Raw genomic sequence first — 23,342 nt, forward strand, 5'->3', positions numbered from 1 at the left:
CTGCCAAGCAACTTTTCTAGTGCCTGAGATGACTTTGTATGAAGTGTTCCTTGTATGAGATAGGACTCCATTATTCTGTGTGTAATAAAAGGCACAGTTATCAGGGAGGGAGTAGCAGGAAGTTCTGTTCACGCTGAAACCAGACTGAGGAAGAGTATCAGTGAGCACAGACATCTTCCCGGCCACCATGACTAAGCCGTGACGCTGCCATGTTACGACACACAAAACGTGCTATGTGAGGCCGCTGTGCCCGGGGGTACAACAGTCAGCGTACACTCAGCGTGCCTCTCATTGGCCCAGACGCGCCACGTGACAAGCTAGGAGTGGGAGGGAGTTCCTCCTCCTTTAGGGCTCGGCTCCGCCCCCTGCTGGTGTATAGACACAACGCTCTTTCTCACGCACAGGAGACACACTCAGGGGGCCGAAGGGAACGCATCTATCGACGAGCGGACTGCTTGTTTTTTGTCCTGGATTAGGCCTACAGGTCCGAGATAGACGTCTTCAGCGGCGGGGACCCCCCTTTCTTTATCGTCACTTCCAAACAACGGTGGGATTAGAGCGAGGACAGCTTTCCGTCGGCCTCCTGTGGCTTTCAACACTAAAAACGTAAGAGCCGGACTTTGGTGTGTGTGAGGAGAGTTGGCTGGCAGCGGAAGGGTTACAGGGCTGCCCGGGGAGTTCCTTATATGGAGACACAGCTGGGACTGAGGGGAAGGGGGGGGGAGAGAATGGCGGCTGTGTGCGAGGGAAATAAGGGAAGAGAGGCCGGGGACAGAACAAAGAGCTGATGTGTCATGGGGGAGCACAGCGCTGGCTTCCTGTCTTTCAATGACTCAGGACTTCAGAGCCTCATGGCTGCTGAGGGGGAGGAGTAGGGCAGCTCGCTTTATTGCCCTCCTAGCCCCCCGTGTTATTTGTGTGGCCCGGGTTTCCTGTCTCCATGGTGGCTCTGCCTCCTTTGTCTCCAGCTCCCTGGCTCCTCCTCCTCTTTGTGTCCAGATCCTGCTCCTTCAGGACGTGTCCTAGGCCCTCTAATCTCCTTCATTTCCCATGGCTGACCATTCACCCCCCTCTCTGCATGGATTCTCCATCGTCACTGGGAACCCAGCAAGAGATAATCTGTCGTTTTCATCAATATTATTATTTTGTTGTGCTATTCATAGCTTTCTTAAGGCTATGCATTATACAATTGTTTCCTTTTTAGACTTACCAAAACCACAACGTCAAACGTTTAACTTGTATGCAATCTTGCATACATAGTTGAAGGTAAAGCTAAAGAAAAAAATTGTATAATGTATGGCCAGCTTTGCAATATTGAGTGCTTCTGCTATGAAGGTCCTAATGGGATGACAACTTTTCTTCTTCTTTTTTTTTTTTTTTTTTTTTTTTTTTTTTTTTTCTACTAGTTGCTGGGCTGTGTAGTCACCCTGTTGCGTAGAGCAGCCTTTCCCACGAAGGAACATTTGCTGTTGCTATATTGTCTGGGGAGCCATTGGTAATATATCAACAGCTCATGTTTTGTACATGGGTTGGGAAGAATGCTCCTTGGACTGGTGCTCATTGTCTCCCCCTCCCTTACGCCTACTGATGAAATGATTGTTGGTTGCTTATGAGAGTCAGAAATGAGAATTGATCTAGGAATCCTTGGAGGAACTCTCTGGCCTCAGGGAACTCCCTGCCAATAAGTACCATATAAACCACCTGCTCATGGTTTGGAAATGGGGTGGCCAGTAGGAAGAATGCTCCTTGGACTGGTGCTCATTGTCTCCCCACTCCCTTACATGTAACGATGAAATGATTGTTGGTTGCTTATGAGAATTGCTCTAGGAACCCTTGGAGGAACTCTGGCCTCAGGGAACCCCTGCCAATAAGTACCCTATAGACCACTCATGGTTTGGAAATGGGGTGGCCAGTAGGAAGAATGCTCCTAGGACTGGTGGTCATTGTCTCACCCTCTCTTACACGTACCGATGAAATGATTGTTTACTTATGAGATTCAGAAATGAGTATTGCTCTAGGAACCCTTGGAGGAACTCTCTGGCCTCAGGGAACCCCCTGCCAATAAGTACCATATAGACCACTCATGGTTTGGAAATGGGGTGGCCAGTAGGAAGAATGCTCCCTGGACTGGTGGTCATTATCTCCTCCCCCCTTACAGATATGACAAAATGATTATTGGTGTTAGTGGTTATGAGAATCAGAAATTTAGTTGCTCTAGGAACCCTTGCAGGAACTTTCTAGCCTCAGGGAACCCCTGCCAATGAGTACTAGATCAACAGCTCATGGTTTGTAAACGGGGTGGTCAGTGGGAAGAATGCTCCTAAGACTGGTTGATCATTGCCCCTGTCCATCAGATAATTGGTGGTCGGGTACTTATCATTTGACCTGTGTGGGTCAAAAAATAATTGATCTAGGAACCCTTAATGTAGTTCTGTGGGTTGGTGAGACCCCTGCTTATTAGTACTATATCAACAGCTCATAGTTTGTAAATGGGGTGGGCAGAATGCTCTTTAGACTGGTGATAGATAGATATAATTTTTTTTATTTTGTGGTTACTTATGAGGGCAGAAACTGATAATTGTTCTATGAACCCTTAATGTAACTCCCTGGCCTCAGAACTTCTGCCGAAAAGTAATATGTTGTCGGGGTACGTAAAGAGGCTGAAGTAGATCAGCAGCACTGAGGCAACAATGGGGGGGGAAAGTGTTTTTAGAGTAGAAAACCTTAATTGTTTGAGACAGAAAGGGGAATCTTTACTAGGACTAGAGCAGACAGTATCTGGAGTGCATGGCAACCAATATTTGATGCAATTGGGGCCAGTCTGATCGGTTTTCCCCACACACATTTGTACCTTGTGATACACTCCAGCTCCCTTGGTGTTTTATAGTACACACTATATAGGGAACAGTGCAACTCTTGGAAATCTCTTGTCCTTAGGCGACTGGTGTAACCTTGCCAGCTCACATCCAGGGAAGTGCAGCGTAATCCTATGAAGAAAACTCCCTTGGAAAGTTTTTTATTTTTATCTTTCTAGACTAATTCAGTTATAAACAAGGTTGGCTTGATGCCGTCCATGTCCTTATTTTGTAACTTGTTCTGCAAGTTCTTGGGAAGACAGAGGTTGTCCCAGAAATAGGTGACGTCAGTCGGCAGCAAAACAAAGGTACTTTTTCTGGGTCATTTATTCAAGTATCTGTTACACAATAAATTGGTACCGGCACGCAAAACAACTTCTTGGTTTTCATGAAGGTTTAGAATAATGAAATAGAATAGTTTGTGCTGAATGGTGGTGCTGTATTAAATACTGGGTTAGTGGCATGTCTTGGCATTGGAGTGTCTTGGTTTTCTACCAGAAATGTATTCTCAAAGCATGCTTTCAGGGTAAGGGCATTTTTTTAAATTTCTTTTTGATGCCTGTTTTTCTTATTCCACTATTGAAAATACAGATGACCTCTGTTCGCAGTGTATAGTACAGTAAGTAGTTAGTTCTCCTTGCCGTGTAGGAGTTGGCAGCAAATGTGATATAAATAGCAGCTGATTTCAGAGGCCCCTGTTGACTAGGTTTTGTGTCTGAGCCTGCAGATCAGCCTGTCACATTGCAGCCTTGTGACAGACGGAAGCCAGTGTACCAACCCACGTGACCTAAGCTTCGGAGAAATATTAAATCAAGGAGGACGCATGTTATTGAAAACTGCTTTTAACTGTGAGGGAGGGGCAAACCATGTAGGTTCTAAACCGTTGCCTTCTTGGGTAATTATGCCTATAAACAGAACTGTGACATCTTTTTTTGTTAAAATGGAAAAGCTAACTGTAATAAGGTTGTAGATCGAAAGATTTCCCACCTTCTTTTTTGTATAGAATACAATCTGCAGACGACAGATAGGAAAGTTATTATTATACAAACGTCTTCTCTGATGTATTTGTCTTATCTTTTTCATTGTTTCCAGGTAAGCAGCAGTGGCCTGGCTTTCTATACATAGTCTGTGTAGATAGTTTTACCATTTAACATTGAGACCGTAAACATGTTGATCTGAGTCAGCAGTTCATGCAGAGTGCCATCTTTGAAGGAGGAGCCTTTATTACTTCACTATAAAAGCAGATTGGGTATTGGTTTTCTGTAACTTTGGGTGACGTGCTCTCCTTCTCAACACAAAACCAGTAATGTCATGCTTTCCTGGATGCAGGTTTAGAGTTTTTGTTGGATATGAAATATTTTTTCCTAATAAAACCTTTTAAAGGATCAGGAAACAGCTCATACTACTCAGATGCAGTCTGAGCTGTTTTTTTTAGTATTGAGTAGAATTTCACATATGGGGGGGGGGGGGGGAGGGGGAGTGCTTATCCCAATTTCAACAGACTGTTTGTTTATTAAATGAGGTTGAGGAGTAAAAGTTGTTTGTGGTCGGCTCCCCCCCAATGGAGTCCTTGTTAGCAGCATGTGCTGTGGTACGTCCACATTGCTACTTATTTTGGAACCATTTAAAATTTTAATGGGAACAAATATAAGTTTTATCCTTTTGAGTCTTGCTTTATTGTTCCAGTGACTTTAAGGATAAACCTTCTTTCTTTTTTTTTTTTTTTTTATAATGTCACTATAGGTAACAGCTGTTTTGTTCCCTGTTATCCTTCACAAGTGTTTGTAAATCAGTTTAGTTTTGTGTTGCTTCAGCTGTCCTGGTAGGTGCTGGGTGTGTACACGGCAGCCTAAAAGTTGGCATTATGTTGTGATCTTCATTGGCTGCAGGTATTGCAGCTGTTGTACAGCTTAGTACTTTATAATGGTCATAACAAAATTTGTTAATGCAGTGTTTCAATGAAGGAGCAGCAGCACACTCATGATATCACTTTGTTTACTCTCCTGTCAGCAAGCTCTGGAGAATTTTAAATACAGCTAGTACTGGTTTATTCTAGGGGAACTTCACCCGCTGTTTCATTTTCCATTCTTCTTTACTTGGTTTCCCAGGTTATTTTCAGAATGCTCACACATTCAGCATTGTTCTGCTGCATCATAGCCACAGGCCGGGTCCTGCATCCTTGTTTAGGGCATCAAGACCGGGCATTCTTTCCTGGGTTCTTGCTAATGGCCTTTTGATGTTGAGCTGATGCACATGCACAATGTCATGTGATTAAAACCTCATGCGAAATGCTTGTTCTATCTTGGCAGGTTATGGGGAGCTGGCAGTATGTCATTTTCGTCTTTGGAAAGCCAGGCTGCACACCAGAACAAAATGTGTGGAATATTATGAAAGAACTACTTGCGCTGAACCTTACCCATTTAGTGTAGTGTTCATTTGTCCTCCATGTACTTTACTGCATTTCCTTTGCTCTGTGGTCCTTGTGTAAGCTCCATGTTGGATTCGCTTTAAAGCTTACACAGTTAATGTCACCACCTTCTTTCTTGTTTTTAATCAGCGGGTTGAATGAAAAATGTGCCAGGTCCCCCCCCCCCCCTCCCTTCCAGCATTGTTGCATTCTGCCCTCAGGGATACAGTAATTAGTGTTGCCAGCTATAGTCAGCGGCACTGACTGAGCAAAAGACAGCCTAGTAATACAGCAGTTAATTGTTATATCAACTGCTGTATAACCAGCCTGTTAATAGAAGGATCAGAATTTGCGCCAATTTCTGCTGAACCGGCCTAGCTTTCAATCCATCGATTGCCAGCATGGTTTGCCCTGCGTGGGCAAAGCCCCTATTGTTGACATCTATTGTCACTGCATATCAACAATGGGCTTTCTGCTGGGAGCTGAGCACACCCTTCTTGCACCCTCTGTTTGATTTATTTATTTTTTCTAACTATAACTGTACGAATAGACCATGCTGATGTATGCTTAGTTTTGTATGAAATGTAAATTTTAATGACGGATCCCTATTAACAAGGGTTTCAGTAGATGTTGAGCTGTGACCTGTGTATTTTAAGTGGTAGCTACACCTGTAGGTTTGTGCAGGTCATCTTGTGAAACCTTGCTCCTTTGTTCAACAATGCTACAGTGCCATCTCCCTTACAAGTTTACACATTGAGAATCCAATAGCTTTTTCAGTCTTATTTTAGCTTTGGTTGCTGACAAGCTGGTTCACATGCTTGTCTCATACCTTCTGGCTCTGGGAACTCCAGTGGTGAGGTTCCACACCAGGAGTTCCCTTAAAGCCAAATGATTGTGTTGTCCCAGTGGATTTTCCACATTGTAGAACACACAAGCCATAGATTCCAGCTGTGACATACACTGATCAGCCATAACATGACCACCTACCATAACCCACTGAGGCACGAACTCCACTAAACTTCTAAAGGTATGCTGTGGTATCTGACACCAAGCCACTTATAGCAGATCCCTTATGTCATGTAAGTTGCGAGGTGGGGCCTCCATGGATTGGACTTGTTTTTCCAGCACATACCACAGATGCTCAATTGTGGTTTGAGACCTGGAGAATTATGAGGCCAGGCAAACTTTTGTGCTGTGTTCCTCAACCCATTCTTGAATTAGCCAGGCCAGACCATCTTCTTTGCTGTTGTACCCATTGTAAGTGCTTTTGGCTGTGGACCTGGGTCAGCATAGGCACCTTGACTGGTCTGCGGCTACTCTGCCTCATTTGCAACAGACTGCGGCGATAAACTGTGTTCACACCTTTCTTTTGGAACTAGCATTCCATTTTCTATGCAACTTGAGCTACAGAAGCTTTTCTATTGGGTTGGACTACATGGGCCAGCCTTCATGTGCATCAATGAGCTTTGGCTGCCTGTGACCCTGTCACTGGTTTTCTTTTGACCACTTTTCATAGGTGTCCATTGCAAGCCAGTAACTTCCTATATGAGCTGCAGCATTGGAGATCATCTATCCATTAGTTTGGCCCTTGTTAAAGTTGCTGAAATACCATTTTTTGGAAAATCTCCCATTTTGCACTCAGGAGTGTAAGCAACTGGCAGGTGGTTCAACTGACTGATGTCTGCCCAGTTTTGAGTGGAGTATGTCCTTAATTCATTCACATAGAAGAGAGCATTTTAGACTGCATGCAAACAAGAATTGTGGAATGGGTGAAATCACAATCAAGCCATTGGCTGCATGTTTCACATTGGGAAACCATTTTTATATTCAGCAGCCTGCCTGCTTAGTATCTCATTTACCAGTCCTATGTATGTGTTGGGTGTGTGTTTTTTTTGTTTTTGTTTTTTTTATGCACATGCTTCTTCTAAAGCTAACCATACACTGATTGAAATTTCAGCCGATTCCTGCTGAATCGGTGAACATTGGTTTCACGTCTGGCCCTGTCAGCACCACCCAGCTTGGTGCTGGCTGTCAGAATAAAATAACCAGCAGGGAAGACTTCCTCCATCCATGCCATTTATTCCCTGCTACGTCTTTTCCCATTTACACAGCATACCTAACCACTCTTTAAAAGACTTTTACCCTTTCTTTTTTTTTTTTTTTTTTTGAGGTTTCTAATGAGGATGTGTCATGATGGATTCTGAGAATTTCTGGCCAGTCCTAGTTGCACAGACTACCTCATTAAAGTGGACCTTCACCTTAGAGGTCATAAAATGTTGCCCTGCCTCCTAAACCCCCCCCCCCCCTCCCTTACAGTCAGACACGTGGGGTGTTTTGTAAAAATTAAAAAAATGTAATTTTGGGCTGTAAAGCATCACTTTTGTATTTCCCTTCGAGGTGAGTTTGTAATTTTTTATCTTTCCCCCTTCTGCAGGGCTCTTGGTCCCGAGCAAGTCCTGCGGCACAGCTACGCACACGCTGGTTTCCTGTGCAAATACAGCTATCAGGGAAGTCCAAAACCTTCCCTGTCTTTGCGCATGCACGAAAAATCGCCTTCATGTTCGCTGAGGGGCTCTTCCATGAGCTGAAGGCTGGGCAGAGCTCTTAGATGCATCTGCACATGAACAATAATGGCGGAGGAGGGTGTTGCTGGTACAGAGTGAGACTGAAGGTCTGCTAGAACATAGAGTGCAGGTGGATAGTTTCTAAATATTTAACCATTTGTTAGGACAGTTTTCAAATATAGTTTACAGATGAACTGCAAACACAGTACAGACAGGCTTATTTAAGTTCAACATTACTCCACGCCCCCCCCCCCACACAAAGCAGCAAGAGCATGGAAGGATTTTTAAGCAAGTAAACACTTAAAAAGGCTACCTAAAACAGGAAACGCATCTTCCACAATATGGGGGGGGGGGAGCAAAGTCGACTAGTGCCCTAGTATTAATGGTTTTTCTCTTACAGGAACATCAAAATGGTTTGCTATATTTCCCCAGGCCTTCATGCTAGTTGCTGAGCCTCCTAATATATGCTGTCTTAAGACTCCAGGAACAGTGAAGTTGCAGGATACTTTTGGCATCCTAGTTGTGGGACACTTCCCACCCCCCCCACCCCCCATCACCTTCTCAACCAGTAGAAAAGCAACTAGCCATGTGGGTGGAGAGGCTCTAGTGCAAGGATATCTAATTAGCGGACCTCCAGCTGTTGCAATACAAGTCCCATGAGGCATAGCAAGACTCTAGACAGCCACAAGCATGACACCCAGAGGCATGATGGGACTTGTAGTTTTGCAACAGCTGGAGGTCCGCTAATTGCATATCCCTGCTCTAGTGGAACCCTCCCTTACACACATTTGCTCAGGCTTAAAGTCCTCTCCTATGTTCCCTCAGGAGGTGTAGGGTGGAGCCCCCAGTGGCCAGCTTTGCCCTTGATGTATGCTGCTGATTTTGATATGAATGGACCATAGCCACCAGCATCCCCTGAGTTTTTTTTAGGGGGGAAAGATATGCCAGGTTGAAGCAGGTTCATGCTTCACCTCTTTGGGATGGAGCAGAGGCTTCAAGAGTCTCTTAACACCTTTTGAATAGGTGATGCATGTTTGCTGGGCCAGGTGAAGTACCTATAAAGAGAAGGGTTCTTCCAGTTGGGCCGCAAACATGGGATGTTGACAGCTGTGGACAGTGCAAGCTCCCAAACTATTTTCTCTTCTGCTGGAACTGATGCATGTCCATTTGGGAATCTAAACGGCAGAGGCTGCAATTCTGCACTACTCAACGGTAAATGAAATTTGAAACTTCAGTTCCATCTGGAACAATGTTGCTTTTGGCTGTTATAATTGCAAAAAATACACCCTGAGGTGCTTTCTAATCTGTAATTAAAAAAAAAAAGTTAAACTGAGAATTGGTTTAAGCATAACTCTGGGGATGGATGCTTTCTTTTTAAAGTGCTTGTACTGACAATTAAATTCTTTATTGCTCCTTTTTTTTTTTTTTTTTTTTTTTTTTTTTTTTTTCTGTTCAATATACACATTTTTGTATTGGCCAATTGAGAACTATATATCTTACATTTGTTGCTGTGCTTTCTGATTTCAGCTGCTTAAAGCACCAATCTGCTTGACTTGAGCTACATAACTTATTTTTTTTGAGCCTCAAGACTTTAGGTGTTTAAGTGGATACGTGAACCACCACCATAGAGAATTCCCCCCGCAGAGTGATTTGGAGCTTCAAGCTACAAAATGCTCAGGTGTAAATGGGACCTTAGTGATTGTCCAACTTGCCTTGTATGTTGTCTATAACTCACCATAAGTTTTTACTTCCTGTGATCTGCAATATTACAGAGAATGGGAAATAACCATCCATTTCCTAACCATGTATGTTATCTTGCAGTCAGATGATCCAACAGCTGAGAATCCCTGCATTTGGCAGTTATCTTAGTAATGTTACTGAACGTGGCCACCTGTGGATGTTTTCACATACATTACTGAGGGTTCCTGTGAACCAAAATGGTGGATACAATCTCTGCCATTTTTAAAGGCCTAGTTTACTGGATTACAAAGGTTAATTGTGAGCTCAGTGGAGTTATTTTATGTATTTTAAATTATTCAGTGAATATATTTGTCAGACAGAAAACACAAGCATTACTACATAAATGATAAATCGCAATCTACTGACTGAATATTTGATTCTGAAATAGATTTTTGGACACATTCCAACTACAAATGCTGAATATCTTGTGCTTCTATTTACAGCATAGAAGATGGCTCAGGAGACCAATCAGACCCCAGGACCTATGCTGTGCAACACAGGATGTGGCTTTTATGGCAACCCTAGGACAAATGGAATGTGCTCAGTGTGTTATAAAGAACATCTTCAAAGGCAGAACAGTGGCCGAATCAGCCCAATGGGTGAGTTGTCTGTACTGCGTTTTGCATTACTTATAAATGGACCAGGCAATTTATCCATTTAATTATGTCACCAAAAGTATGCATGCTTTGACGCTTCTCATAGTTGTCCGAATTTATTGATCTGTTGCTTAATGTGGTTTCACTATGGAACATAAACGAGTCCTATTAGATCCAATCCACTTTTGGTTATGTAGATAGGTATTGAATCCTTGTTCTTACTGAACTTTTCCATGCAAGTACAGTGTTTCTAGTGCAACGGCTGATTAGAAGGCTAGCACTGAGAAGGCACAGTAAGACCATGACTGTGTAATAATTGCATTGTAGGAAAATGGAGCCCCGGTGTAAGCAATGAGCACACATGGCTGCTCATTAAATAAAAAGTGTATAAATATTTTTTGCTCTCCTCAATATGCGTGTGAGGTGTCAATTTACTTATTTAGTCGTCTTGCTCTGTTAACTTCAGATAACATAATGGGGAGTACAGTTATAAAAGCTTTGAAAACCCCATGCATAGGAACTTATTCTCAATGTACCTGTTCAGCTCCGTTTTGTTAATGTGATAATGCAGTTCCCCACTTAAAATGGTTGGTTGTAAAGGCACAATTTTTTTTTTTTTTTTTTTTTTTTTTTTTTTTTTATGCATGAAGGTAAAGAGAAACTTCTGTGTGCAGCAGCCCCCTCTCAATCCAGCTATGTCCATGAGAGCCTTGCCTCTCCAGAGACTCGCACTTCGTTCCCCCGCCCCAAATATCACCCACTCCATTAAGCTGGGTACACATTAACAGTTCGCTGTGTTGTATGGGAAAAAAACTGACTGCTCTGGCCACACTGTACTACCCGTACAAGGTTAGTCCAGCAATCTCCCCTGCTGAGCTGTTGTGTACTGATCATTTGTGGTTGGGTTTTTTTTTTTTAACGAAAACTGTACTAATTAAACGAGTCGAATGTTGATTTCACATGCAACAAATTTTTATAGTCTGCACATCCAGCTTTTGTCTGCCGAAAAACTGGAATCGCCTGTCAACAGCACCTTAGTAGCGATCCAAAAATCGGCAGATCGTTTGGGTGAAATTTTATTTTCGTATTCTGTACGGGCCATTACACAGTACGTAGGCCTGTTTGGTGTTTGGTCCCGGTTGTAATGATTTTAAAACGTTGTCCTTTACCGTATGACTAAAAATGGGTTTTTCCATTTGCCAGGAAAATCTATTTTAATGGTCTTCACTACATAATGAGATGCAGGGCTGTCCCCTCTGTTATGATCTATTTCTTGCCACTGTCCAATCACCTGACAATAGCTGCATATAACCCTACTTGTAATATTTAAGGAAGCCTGTATCTTATATCCTTCCAGTTGTCTCTTGTTTGTATTCCTGATGACCATGTTGTCCATATTTATATGGCTGTTGGCTTGCAAATTCTACATGCCCAGTTTAGGAACTGGTTGACTGCAAATGTCATCCAGTGAGTATTGGTACTGTGGTCAGAAATTCTACTTGGTTTACCCTGATTATGTAAGGGTGTGTGGTTTTTGTTTTTTTTTTTTTTTTTTTTTTTTTGGGACTGTAGTCTTTGGCACAGTGCCTTTTTTATCTTTTTATCACTGTTGCTGCTCCTGCCAGTTCTGGGCAGTTCCTTCTTTGCCCGTTCTTTCTCTTAGGTCCCTGTCTGTTCAGGTGGATCCGGGCAGGCGGATGTCAGCGGAGATGTGTTCGCTGACAACCGTCTGCCATCCGATCTGCTCAAGACAGACGTATGGTGATAAGTCTGCCATCCATCTTATCGCATGAGATCTGATGAAAATGGACATGCTGTCCGATCTCCCCATAGAGATCAGCGGGGCTCTGACAGGTCCCTCCCCGCTTGGGAGCAGAGACAGACTTGTCATCCGCCAGCTCAGCGAAGATCATCTCCCTCTGAGCTGGCAGACTCTGCCGAAACAGCTCTGCCTCGTCTGCAAGGGGCCTTTAAAGTGGTGGTGTATCTATGGGTAAGCTTATAATAAAGCTTGCTTGTCGATTCAAGGAATATCTCCTTAGCTTACACTGTTTAGGAGAGGTTTAGTGTCTATGCAGCCGCTGACATCACTGGCGCATGTGCTTTGACCGAACAGCATACTCGTGCTGTTACGTTAGAAATCTGTGTCACGGCCAAGAGTCCCGTGTGCATGGGCAGGAAGGATGTTATCCTGGCTCACCCATTCAAGCGGCTAGAGTCCACAAACTCAGAAGGAAGACGGGGTGAAGATGGAAGTCCTGTCAGTGGTGACAGTGTGCCACTGGAAGGATTTGTTCTAAGGCAAGTCTTTTATAATTTGCTAGTATGCAATGCATACTAGCACATTATGACATCTCCTTGCAGGGAGATCATCATATTACTGCTCATTGTCGGGAAGGAGAGCTGTTATGACGGAAGAGATCACTAGTGTGTGTGTGTGTGTGTGTGTGTGTGTGTGTGTGTGTGTGTGACCTGTTATAAAAACCCTGCTTTGTTTATCAAAAGCCAGTCTAAAAGTTGGCTTTTGTTGAAGGGACGTGGTGGAAAACCAGCATTCAATCAGTGCTTACAGCCAATGCCTGCAAGAACTGATCAGTGTATTCTAGTAGAGGGGAGTCCCCCAGTCAGAATAAAATGGCACCATTGCTTGTGTTGGTATGGTGAGCTGTTCTTCCCTTCCTGATTCCAGAACCTACCGGTATACACTATATTGCCAAAAGTGACACCTGCCTTTACACGCACATGAACTTTAATGGCATCCCAGTCTTAGTCCTTAGGGTTTAATATGGAGTTGGCCCGCCCTTTGCAGCTATAACAGCTTCAGCTTTTCAGAGAAGATTGACCACAAGGTTTAGGCTTGGGCAAGATTGCGACAATTTAAGTCGGGATCTGCCCACATGCCCCTGAGCCTGCTGCTCCCGCCCCCTCCAGAGCCCAGCTCTCGTGTGTGTGTGGTTTTTTTTTTTTTTTTTTTATCCAATTTTAATAATTGTAAACATGAGAGGATGAATCTCCCTAATGGGGGAGAACACAAACTGTCAAGTAACAAGAACAAATTCATATTTCTGCTTGAAGACTTGCTCCTCTGGTCATATGCTGCCAAGAATAAAAACAAAGTTCCAAAAGTGGGAGAGGGAGGATGGATACATGGACTTCCCTTTTTAGTTGAAGTTCTGCTTAGAAAGTGGTTTGTAAACTGTTACATATACCCAGGGACGTTACCTGGCCTCAGATGATGGAGATGAAACAAATCATCCTGTAGAAATTTTACCTGTTTGCAGTTTTCGCTACATATGTTCAAAGTCCATTTATTTATAAAGCTTGTCTGAGCTGTCAGAAAAAAAGGGGGCGGAGAGCTGAAGTTGCACTTTTACAGAGCCCAGTGAGGAGAGCAGATTGGTGGGAAGCAGGGTGGATTTGATTTAAATCACTAGTAAAGGCTTGATTTAAATAAACTCTAATTTCTATGCATTTAAGATAAAGCCTTCTGTGTGCAGCAAACAAATGAGTGCAGCGCTAGGTGAACATAAAGTGCCAATATATGAACCTCTTAAATGAAGTGCACAATGCCGCCTCCCCATCATCAAAGTGCAAGTGCTCTAAACTTCACATGAATTCCCAATCGTATCACATGACCTGATGAATTAAATGAATATTAAAGTTACTAAAACAATATACTTATAAAACAATCAATGGTGATTATGAACAACAATATAGTCCTATATGTGATGAATAAGGACAAATGCTGTGAACCACAAATATTCACTGATCCACCTCTGTGCATATGACAAATCAATCCTTGTGCAACCTTTCACTGGCTGTACCCACGCCATAAGGCTTAATAAAAGCGCTTGTGATAGCCAATCCTCTAGGGTACTCCTATCATTCCTCCTTCCTTTGGTGTATGGCCCAGGCAGCCGATTTCACTATGGAATGTTCCTTCCAAATTGTTACCAGAGCCCTCCTCTCACATTGCCCACCTTCTCTTGCATGTCCCAGTTGTAGCCTCAATCTCTGCGATCTGTCAGAGGGTCATATATTACCCATATTGGCACTGTATGTTCACCTAGCATTGCATTCATTTGTTTTCTGTAGTATCACATATTTAGGAAGTGTGGGGCGTGCTGGCAGCTTGTTTTGCATAGCTGCTCATGAGGTTTTGACACTTAATACACTGAGACCCATCTCTGTCCAGTGATGTCCACAAGTGCCTCACCTGTCCAGAACCCTCTTCCTGATTGGCTGAGGCACGGTAGCCAATGGTGCTGCTGTCAAAGTCAGCCAATCAGAGGGGGGGGGCGGAATGGCAGCTCCTTGTCTGCATGGACATGGAGCTGCAGCTCGGATTCCCCATAGCAAGCTGCTGCTTGCTAGGAGGGAGAGGCCAGGAGCTCCAGCCCGAGAAGAGGATCTGGGCTGCTCTGTGCAAAACCACTGCAGCATAGGAGGAAAGTATAACTAACTTGTTTTTTGTGTGGTGGGTTTTTTTTTTTTTTTAATTTATTATTTAAATATATAACCACTTCCCGACCAAGCCGCTGCAGTTATACTGCAGCAGGTTGGCTCCCCCTGGGCGTGCCGTCGTATCTATACATCGGCTCGCTTTCAGACCTCTAGGGGGCGCGTGCACCCACGCTGCCAATGCATGTGCTGGGCACCCGTGATCGCACCACACAGAGCGGGGATCTGTCAATGTAAACAAACCTCCATGCTGCCAGAGGAGACTAATCTGTTCATACTAAGTATGAACGATTGGTCTCCTCACCTAGGCAGTCCCACCCCCAACAGTTGGAGTCACTCCCTAGGACACAGTTAACCCCTTGATCGCCCCCTAGTGTTAACTCCTGCCAGTTGCACTTTTATAGCACTGATCACTGTGTATAAATGTCAGTGGTCCCAAAAAGTGTCAAGTGTCTGATTTGTCCCCCACAATTGTCAGTTAATACGACGCAGTGCTGTATCACAAAAAATGGCCTGGTCTTTAAGGGGGCAAATCTTCCAGGGCTGAAGTAGTTAAATGAGACTTTAAAATCGCTTTAAATCATTTTTTAAAACTGTCATCTGTCCTGCAGCTCCTCCTCCTCCTCTGACCTGTTGTTGACTCAGACAGTCCCAATCACTTTAAGGCCTCATGCACACGGGGTGTTTTTTTTACTGCCGCTTTTAGCAGCGGCAGATTTATTTATTTTTTTTTAATAGCAGAGGAACAAAGCAGCAGACAAAAGTGACACTTGGTGCTCTTGAGACAAGTACACGCTAGAGGGATGTGCATTGTTCAGATTTCATGTCTGAGGTTTACAACTATAAGTTTCAAATACAGTGAAGGAGCACGTTTTAAATGACTAGCATACATAGCCACAGGGGGAATGGACTAATATGCTTTATGTATTTCAACCCTAGTCCTGGTGTTCTGTTCTCTAAATTGTTCATGATGTCACCAGGTTGACACTGTTGTTTGGATATGGAGGTTAATGATTGTGCATACATAAGCTAATGACATTGTCTTTTGTTTGTGGAAAGACACATGCTTTGTGTGTACTGTAAATGGGACTAGTGTTCTGGATTGGGTGATATTCATTTGAATAGTGAAGAGACATTAAAAGCAGAAATCATGTGTAGTAATGCATAGAACAGAGCGGCACACAAGTGCACTACAATTTGATGCATTAGTGTAGTCCGTCTCTGCAAGTACAGCCTATGTTGGATAACTGTTAACTGGTTCTATAATCTGTACTGAAGTTCATTTTTGTTTTATCTAGGAGCAGCCGGCGGTTCAACTAGTCCTACTGCTGAGTCAGCATCTATACAGAGAGTAGAAACTGCACTAAACTGTGAAAGTGATGTTGCCAGCCAGTCAGAAAAATCAAGGTAAATTTGAATCTGCAGGCAAATTCATTTGTCAAATCTCTTAGGTGTGTATCTAGTCAACTTTTTTTTTTGGGAGTGGGGATTTTCCTCACTTTGGGAGATTTTCTTCTTTCTGTGTGTGTGTGTGTATGTATGTATGTATGTATGTATGTATGTATGTTCTCTCTAGCCTATTTTGTAAACTTGGTGTTTACAAGTTATTTTGCTAGAAAATACTTGGAGCCCCCAATCATTATGTCTGTGTATCACCCTAGAGAATAAAATGGCGGTCGTTGCAGTTTTACAAGCGCAATTTTTTTTGGGGGGGGGGGGGATACTCTTTAACCACTTCAGGCCCCCGGAAGATCTGGCTGCTCAATGACCAGGCCATTTTTTGGCTTTCGACACTGCGTCACTTTAACTGACAATTGCGCTGTCGTGCAGTGCTGCACCCAATGTTGGTTTTTTTTTTTTTTTTTTTTTTTTTTGTGCTATAAACAAAGCAACAATTTTGAAAAACATAATATTTTGTACTTTTTGCTATAATTTCCACTGCGGAGACCACTTTTATCAGAGGACCGTCTCGTCTGCCATTTAAGAGTATACTGGGGTTATGGCAGCTATCTGCTGCCATAACCCCAGTATTCTACGTCAAAGTACCGGCATATAGCAACGGCAGGTGGTCCGCAAGTTAAGCTCGTTATGGGAGCTTTTTTATCAGTTGTTACCATAAGTAATGGCATTAAAAACTTACCGAGAGTCATGGTAACTTTGTTTCTAGGAGGAAAAAAAAAAGTCTTGTTTTCTTGTTACAAAGTTTGAGCTTTTATAAATTTGTCAGTTTACAGAAACTGACCCAAATTCACCATGCTGCTTATTTCTTCTAATACTTCAAAGTTCAGTGTTCCGTTTTACTTAATGTTATCACGTGTGTGTGTGTGTGTGTGTGTGTGTGTGTATATAAGCTTCATTGCCTCAAGAGTGTAGTAGATGGTTTGTTTTCCATTTTGTTTCTTAGAAATGTGGCTGCTCTGCCTGTAACTCAGCAAATGACAGAAATGAGCATATCAAGAGAAGACAATGTGACATCTCCAAGTTCAGAGTCCACAGAACCAGGTATGCCGGGTCTGTTAATATGCGGACTTTAAAGGCTCATCTTTGTTGTGCCTCCTACTGGGTTTGTCTTTCATCTATATTGGCAGCAGACCATTGTAATGTAAAGAAATAACTTTCGTTGACACTTGTTCTACATTGTGAAAACACAAATACATGGGTTTAGTATTTTGGCAAGTGGTTTGTGATCTGTAATCCCAACCAACATTAGTTTGACAGGTACCTAGTTTTGACAGTTACCCGCTCCCACTTCTGCTCAGACCGCCTAGGCTATCCAAGCAGAAGTCTCCGCCCCCCCCCCCCCCGCAAACTTTTGGAACATGTCACAGGTCCCGGAAGATTGCCCGACCATTCGGGAGGCGCAGTGCGCACCCGTTGGTGAAGAGTTGCATGCTTTTGGAGCCAGATGCCCGCAGTTGTAATGCCGGGGAGATAATTAAGGAATCGGGAGGCCAAATCGCTGGATCCTGGAACAGGTGAGTGTAAGTCAGTAGCTACAAACTTAAACACATGAGTGGCTCTGTTTTGAACTCGTGAGCAATGAAGCTTTGTTGTCCCACCATCACAGGAAGCTACATTTAGGTGGGCTTTGCTGGCAGGCTTAACAGGCATTTTGGGGAACTTTTGCAGGGGGACTTCATTCTTCTTATTTACATAGATAAAAAGCACTCTCCTGCAATAAGCATGTGGCAGATGCTTGCAGCCAGGATCCCAGGTGCTTGATTTTGGCCCCGCTTTCTAGTCTGTACAACTGAATGAGTCACAGCTGTCATGCGCTATTTACATGTATGTGATCTACACATCCAGTGGCTTCAGAGGGGTGAGAGCCACATGTTCTCCATACCTGCGAGTCTACCATATTGGATATTGCACCAGTAGGCAGACTACGTGGAGTAGTAAAGGGAATAGTTCATTCTGAACTGAAAGAATGTAAAAAAAAAAAAAAAAAAAATTTGCCTGGTCTGCTTTGGCTATAAAAGGGTTGTGATTTGTCATTGGGCCTCTTGACCAAAAACAGCTGTTTTATTTATCTGCCTTTTAAACACAGTTCAATGTGGCCATGTACATCAGCCGTTTAAATCAGTGTTTTAAGAGCAACATTTAGAGGCACTAAAGATGAGCTCAAAGTTTACAAGCATAACTTATACAAGTGCAAACAAGCATAAATGTTTTTCAGTAGCCAGGATAAATTAACAGTTCTGCCCAGTAGGATCTATTTACACTTCATGCCATATGTGCGCAAACATACATGACGGGCATTTTTCTGGCAGCAAAAACTGCCTATTTGGAGCATAGTCATATACCTGTGTGCATGAGGCTTCAAACAAGTCTTGCCTGGTTACATCGTGTATGTACTTTGCAAGAAACATCATATACCCTGGGTGTAAGCCCTTGCTGGCGGGCTAATCGGCCGCTAGTTTTGTGGTAGGGTTGACCTATAACTCTATTTGGGCACTGTTGGCTAGTTGCCTAGTGTTCTATCATGTGCTATGTAAAGTAATAATAAAAGGGGGTTTTTTTTTTTTTTGTTTTTGTTTGGGTAGAGTTTAATATTTAATGTGAATTTTTGCTTCCTTCCTAGTGGTGACACAACCAAGTCCGTCAGTGTCTCAGCCTAGCACATCACAAAATGAAGATAAGGCACCAGAGCTCCAAAAACCAAAGAAAAACAGATGTTTTATGTGTAGAAAGAAGATTGGTCTCACAGGTAATTGTACAAAAATTTTTTTTTTTTTTTTCCCCCCCCTCATACTTCTAGAAATGGTGATAGAACTTGCTGTTGCGTTATTTAGGATATAATCTATATTAGTATGTATTGTGTAAATAGAGTGAAAATCGTGTAAACCTAGAGAAATGGGGATGGATTGGGGGAAGACAGGTTAAAGATGAAAGAAAAAAATACATCAGAGATGCAGGAGATTATAAGGATGGTAGAGTTTAAAATAGTGCTGCACTATTTACACTTACACTTTTCAATATTTTTAATGGTGAAGTGATAGTGTTCAGCAGCTGCAGATAATTTTATAATTTGTACACGTGCACAATAATTTTTAATTTAAATTTTATTTAGCACTTAGCTTTTTTTGTGGTGCTGATTGATCTTTACACAATATTAGTACGTAGCTGCTCCTAGTAGCCATCATCCATATATCAGTTATCAGTATTGCTGTTTTTGGTTCTTTTCTAACTGAACAGCCTTTTCCCTAGTTTTCAGCTTTTTAGGCTAGTGCTGTATTTTTCGCTCCATAAGATTCACCTGACTATAGGACGCACCTAGGTTTTAAAGGAGAAAAACAAGAAATTATTCTGAGGTTATTACACATTGCCATTCAGTTGCTAGAGGTTTCCTTCTTGCTGACTGGTTGCTAGAGGTTACTACACATAGCCACTCACCATTCAGTTGCCAGAGGTTGCTGCACACTAATTGCCTGCAACTCACTGTCCCCCTCTGCAAGCTGCTCAGTCCTGCCGCTGTTTTATTAATCCCCACACCTGCTGCCGACAGAAGGGTGAGGAAATGGAATGCACACACAGCCCTTTCTGTGTCTTTGATCTCCTGCTCGGCTCGTGCTGCTGCCCAGAGAAAGGGGGGGACCTGCTCCCTGTAACAGACTCACAGTGCCTGCTTCTCTCCTGAAGGAGAAGCAGGCAAGCCACAGCTGAGAAGCTGAGTGGCTGGCCTGGTATTCAGTGGGGAGGGGGGGTTGGCGTGGCTGGTCTATATTTGCTCCATAAGACGCACAGGCTAAAAGTGTGTCTTGTGGTGTGAAAAGTATGGCAAGTCTTAAAATGGTAGTAAAGGTTCAACAAAAGGAGAAAAAAAATATAATTTTCCTCCACATTTATGAAAGACTTGCGTTTTTGAAATGAAGCCCTCCAACAGTGCACTGACAGGGCTTCCATCTTCACCTGGCTTTTTGGGTTTGTGGGCTCCGGGCGTTTGGACAAGCCGTGATGGCGTCCCTTCAGAGCTAATGTGTCGGTGATGTCACTGGCTGCCAAAACGGTGAATATCTCCTAAACGGTGCACGTTTGGGAGATATTCTTTGTACATACTAGTAAGCTTTTAATAAAGCTTACCTATAGGTATAAGTGTCCAAGCTGTGTCTACTACTATAAGTGGTCCTTTGCTGTTCATTTAGTCAATTTTAGCATTGGACTGGCCTTTGAAGAGGTGCAAAATGGCTATTTAAATAACAAATGCAATTCTTGTTTTAATGCCGTTGTTTGTAAAGGTAGGTGACTTTGGAGCTTGCTACTATTGGTGCACATCCAGTGTGATGTTTTTTTGATTAATGCAAGTCCCATTAGAACACTATCTTGGTGCCCATTGGTTATTCTAAATGCAGCATTTGTCCAATTTTTAAGGTTTTATTTTTTTTTTTTTTTTTTTTTTTGCAGGTTTTGATTGCCGTTGTGGGAATTTATTTTGTGGACTCCATCGTTACTCTGACAAGCACAATTGCCCTTATGATTATAAAGCGGAAGCTGCAGCAAAAATAAGAAAAGAGAATCCCGTTGTCGTTGCAGAAAAAATTCAGAGAATATAAATGGCTTACAACTTGTGAAGACTGACTTTTTTTTTTTTTCTTTTTTCTTTTTTTCTGATTTTACTATATCCTAGGGAAACATTAAAGAGCAGATGCATGTTTTCTTTCTGATGTAATACCTTTTTTGTGATGGGTCCCCCCCCCCCCCCCACTATGATTTTTGTGTGTGTTACAGGCAAAATTGAATGACTAGATGATGCACCCCTTTATTTCTTTTCCAAGCTCACAGAATGGACTGGTCAGCATTAGCCTACACATTTCATTGAATGCATAACTGGGGAAATGTAAACTAGTGAATGTGCCAAAATGTAGGCTTCAAAATCTGCATGCCTGCAACTAATATTGTGCTTGTAGTACAAACATTGCAACACAGATAACTAGTGTGCCCCCCCCCCCCACAATAAAAAGTGTAATGTCAATGCCAGCATTCTTGGTGGACAATTTTGTATTGGAGTATACCATGATTAAACTGCATTGGTTAAAATATGTCCACATACTGTGTGAGGTATATATCTAACACACTAAAGTCTTGGTTAACTATCAAACTTATCCAGGAAATTCTGGTATTAACATACAAACCTAACAACATAATTGTTAAGAACACCAAACCTCTGTGGGCCCAGGGAGTTTTACCACATTGGAGCACAATCCTCAGTCTTTGACTAAGGCCCCTTTCATACAGATGTTCCGTTCGGGTCTGCCTGAAAATACTGGCAGACGGACCCGATCGGAACCACCATTGTTCCCTATCGGAGAGTGGTGGGTGTTAGCGGACATGTGTCCATTTCGATCCACCAAAAAACAGACTGCTGGGGATCCATTCTCTTTCTGTCTAGCGCATTGGGTGTAAATGGACAGGTGGTCTGTTTTTACATCAGGCCGTCCATAAAGGACAGCTGTCTGTGTCCGCTCTGCATGAGTGGACACGTACCTGTTATCTGGCTGCCAAGTGGGGATCAGCTGAGAGATTTCCTGCTGAGCAAGCAGGTCGCAGTCTGTCCTGTGTGAAAGGGGCTTTAGAGATTTGGCATGCTCCCTCTTTCACATTGGCAGCTGAGTTTGCCTGCATTTCTTTCTGGGTTCCTGGGTGGCATGCCCTAGCTCTCACTCAAAGCTTAGCATGTGGATTGTGTGCAGAGGCTCCTGGGTGCACAGACCTTTTCCTGACAGGTAAACTCATGAGTAGGCAGTACTTTAGGTCTACTTTTTTTAGGCATATGTTTAGTTTTATGTTAATTCAAGACTCATTTAAAATGTTCTGGTTTCCGTTTCTTTTCTCTGCAATTAGCAAATATGAGCACAACTCTAGTATCTGTTTTGGACTGTTATAGCTGCAGGTGTGTTTTGTGTTTAGTGGTCCCAGTTTTAAGCAGTGATTCAGTTTATTATTTCTGTGAAAGTGTATTTTATTAGATCCACTGCTTGGTTCTCTTCTGGGATCACACCCCTTTGGAAGTATACTGATTAATTGAAATGCATACATTTTACAATACTCTGAACAGAGGGGTCTTCCCCTATATGTTAACGTTTTGCCTTGTGTGTGTTTTTGTTTCTTCCTCTTAGGACATCACTGCAGATTTTCAAGCCTTGTTAACTTTGAAAGCCCTCTTGTGCCTTTTTTGTGTCTGCATTTTATATTTATAGTTCATTAATGGAGGCCATCTGAAAATTGAGAGCATAGAGGTTTACCTGTCAGCTTTAGAAGCAATTATACGAATACTTCAGTGATGGAACCAAATCCATCGAGGGACAAGGGCTTCATCTGCAGCGTTTGGGCCGTATATATTTTTTGTTTGTGGGTTTTTCTTTTTAATTCAGTAAGGTAGTCTATAAAATGGCTTTTATCCATAAATGGAGGTTTAACTATGTGATTCAACTGCACAGTTTTGCATGGAAACCATACCTTACTTGGCTGCTGTAGGTTTTTTTTTTTGTTTTGTTTGTTTTTTTTTTTAAGATTTTGTGCGTGCATCTGTGCTGTCTTTTTGTTAGGATTTTTATCTTTTTTTTTTTTTCCCTTTTTCTCCTTTTTGAGCACTAACCAGGAACCCCCAATGAGGGCTGCTCGTCTCCTGCATTTCAGCTGTACCTGGGTGCAGGACAAACTTCCTTGGTTATATTGCATGGGCTGCGTTCTCTTCAGCTTTGTACAGAAACTCTAGAAAAGGCAGTAACATTCATGAATGCTTGGGTAATATCACTTCTGTGTTATAATGGAAGGTTTGTATGGCGTGTGTAGGGATTTTTTTTTTTTTTGTTTTTGTTTTGCTAAAAGTACAGTTTTTAGACTAGTGTTGTGGTATTGCTTGGTCTCATTTGTAAATAGTTATGTGTTCACTCAGCTTCACTTTAAGATTTTACTTTGTGTGTTCTGTCCCTTGGTTTACAATATATATTTTCTAAAGCGTCCCCCCTCTTCTTCTTTTTTTTTTTTTTTTTTTTTTTTTTTCTTTTTTAAACCTTTACTTTTGAGTTACTAGATATGCAAATGTGTACAGATAGTTCATATTTATGTATTGCACATAATCATGCTATTCAGCATTTATGCTATATTGTATTATGTAAATAATAAAGATAATGTACAGAGGGAATTGTGGTTTGGTATCTGAATTGTTTTGCCAAGTTAAATGTTAAAATTCCAGGCATGGGGTATTTGTGTGTGTGTGTGT

At 42.4% G+C, this 23,342-nt stretch overlaps 1 protein-coding gene across 3 annotated transcripts; it reads left to right on the top strand.

Moving 5' to 3' along the window:
* The first annotated feature begins 329 nt into the window (after positions 1-329).
* On the top strand, positions 330-23,264 carry ZFAND5 (zinc finger AN1-type containing 5). Of its 3 annotated transcripts, XM_073634450.1 has the most exons (7): positions 330-606; positions 7,697-7,956; positions 10,010-10,165; positions 15,922-16,030; positions 17,028-17,125; positions 18,705-18,830; positions 20,525-23,264. In XM_073634450.1, the coding sequence occupies exons 3-7, from the start codon at positions 10,018-10,020 to the stop codon at positions 20,671-20,673; spliced, it is 630 nt and encodes a 209-aa protein (XP_073490551.1). In that variant the 5' UTR covers positions 330-606; positions 7,697-7,956; positions 10,010-10,017; the 3' UTR covers positions 20,674-23,264. The 3 variants fall into 3 exon arrangements, with proteins under 3 accessions (XP_073490551.1, XP_073490543.1, XP_073490559.1); XM_073634442.1 differs by lacking the exon at positions 7,697-7,956 and having other exon boundaries at positions 332-606; XM_073634458.1 differs by lacking the exons at positions 330-606; positions 7,697-7,956 and adding an exon at positions 1,426-3,723.
* The last annotated feature ends 78 nt before the right edge of the window (positions 23,265-23,342 follow it).

The sequence above is a fragment of the Aquarana catesbeiana genome, linkage group LG01 (genome assembly GCF_042186555.1).
Source record: "Aquarana catesbeiana isolate 2022-GZ linkage group LG01, ASM4218655v1, whole genome shotgun sequence".
Taxonomy (NCBI): domain Eukaryota; kingdom Metazoa; phylum Chordata; class Amphibia; order Anura; family Ranidae; genus Aquarana; species Aquarana catesbeiana.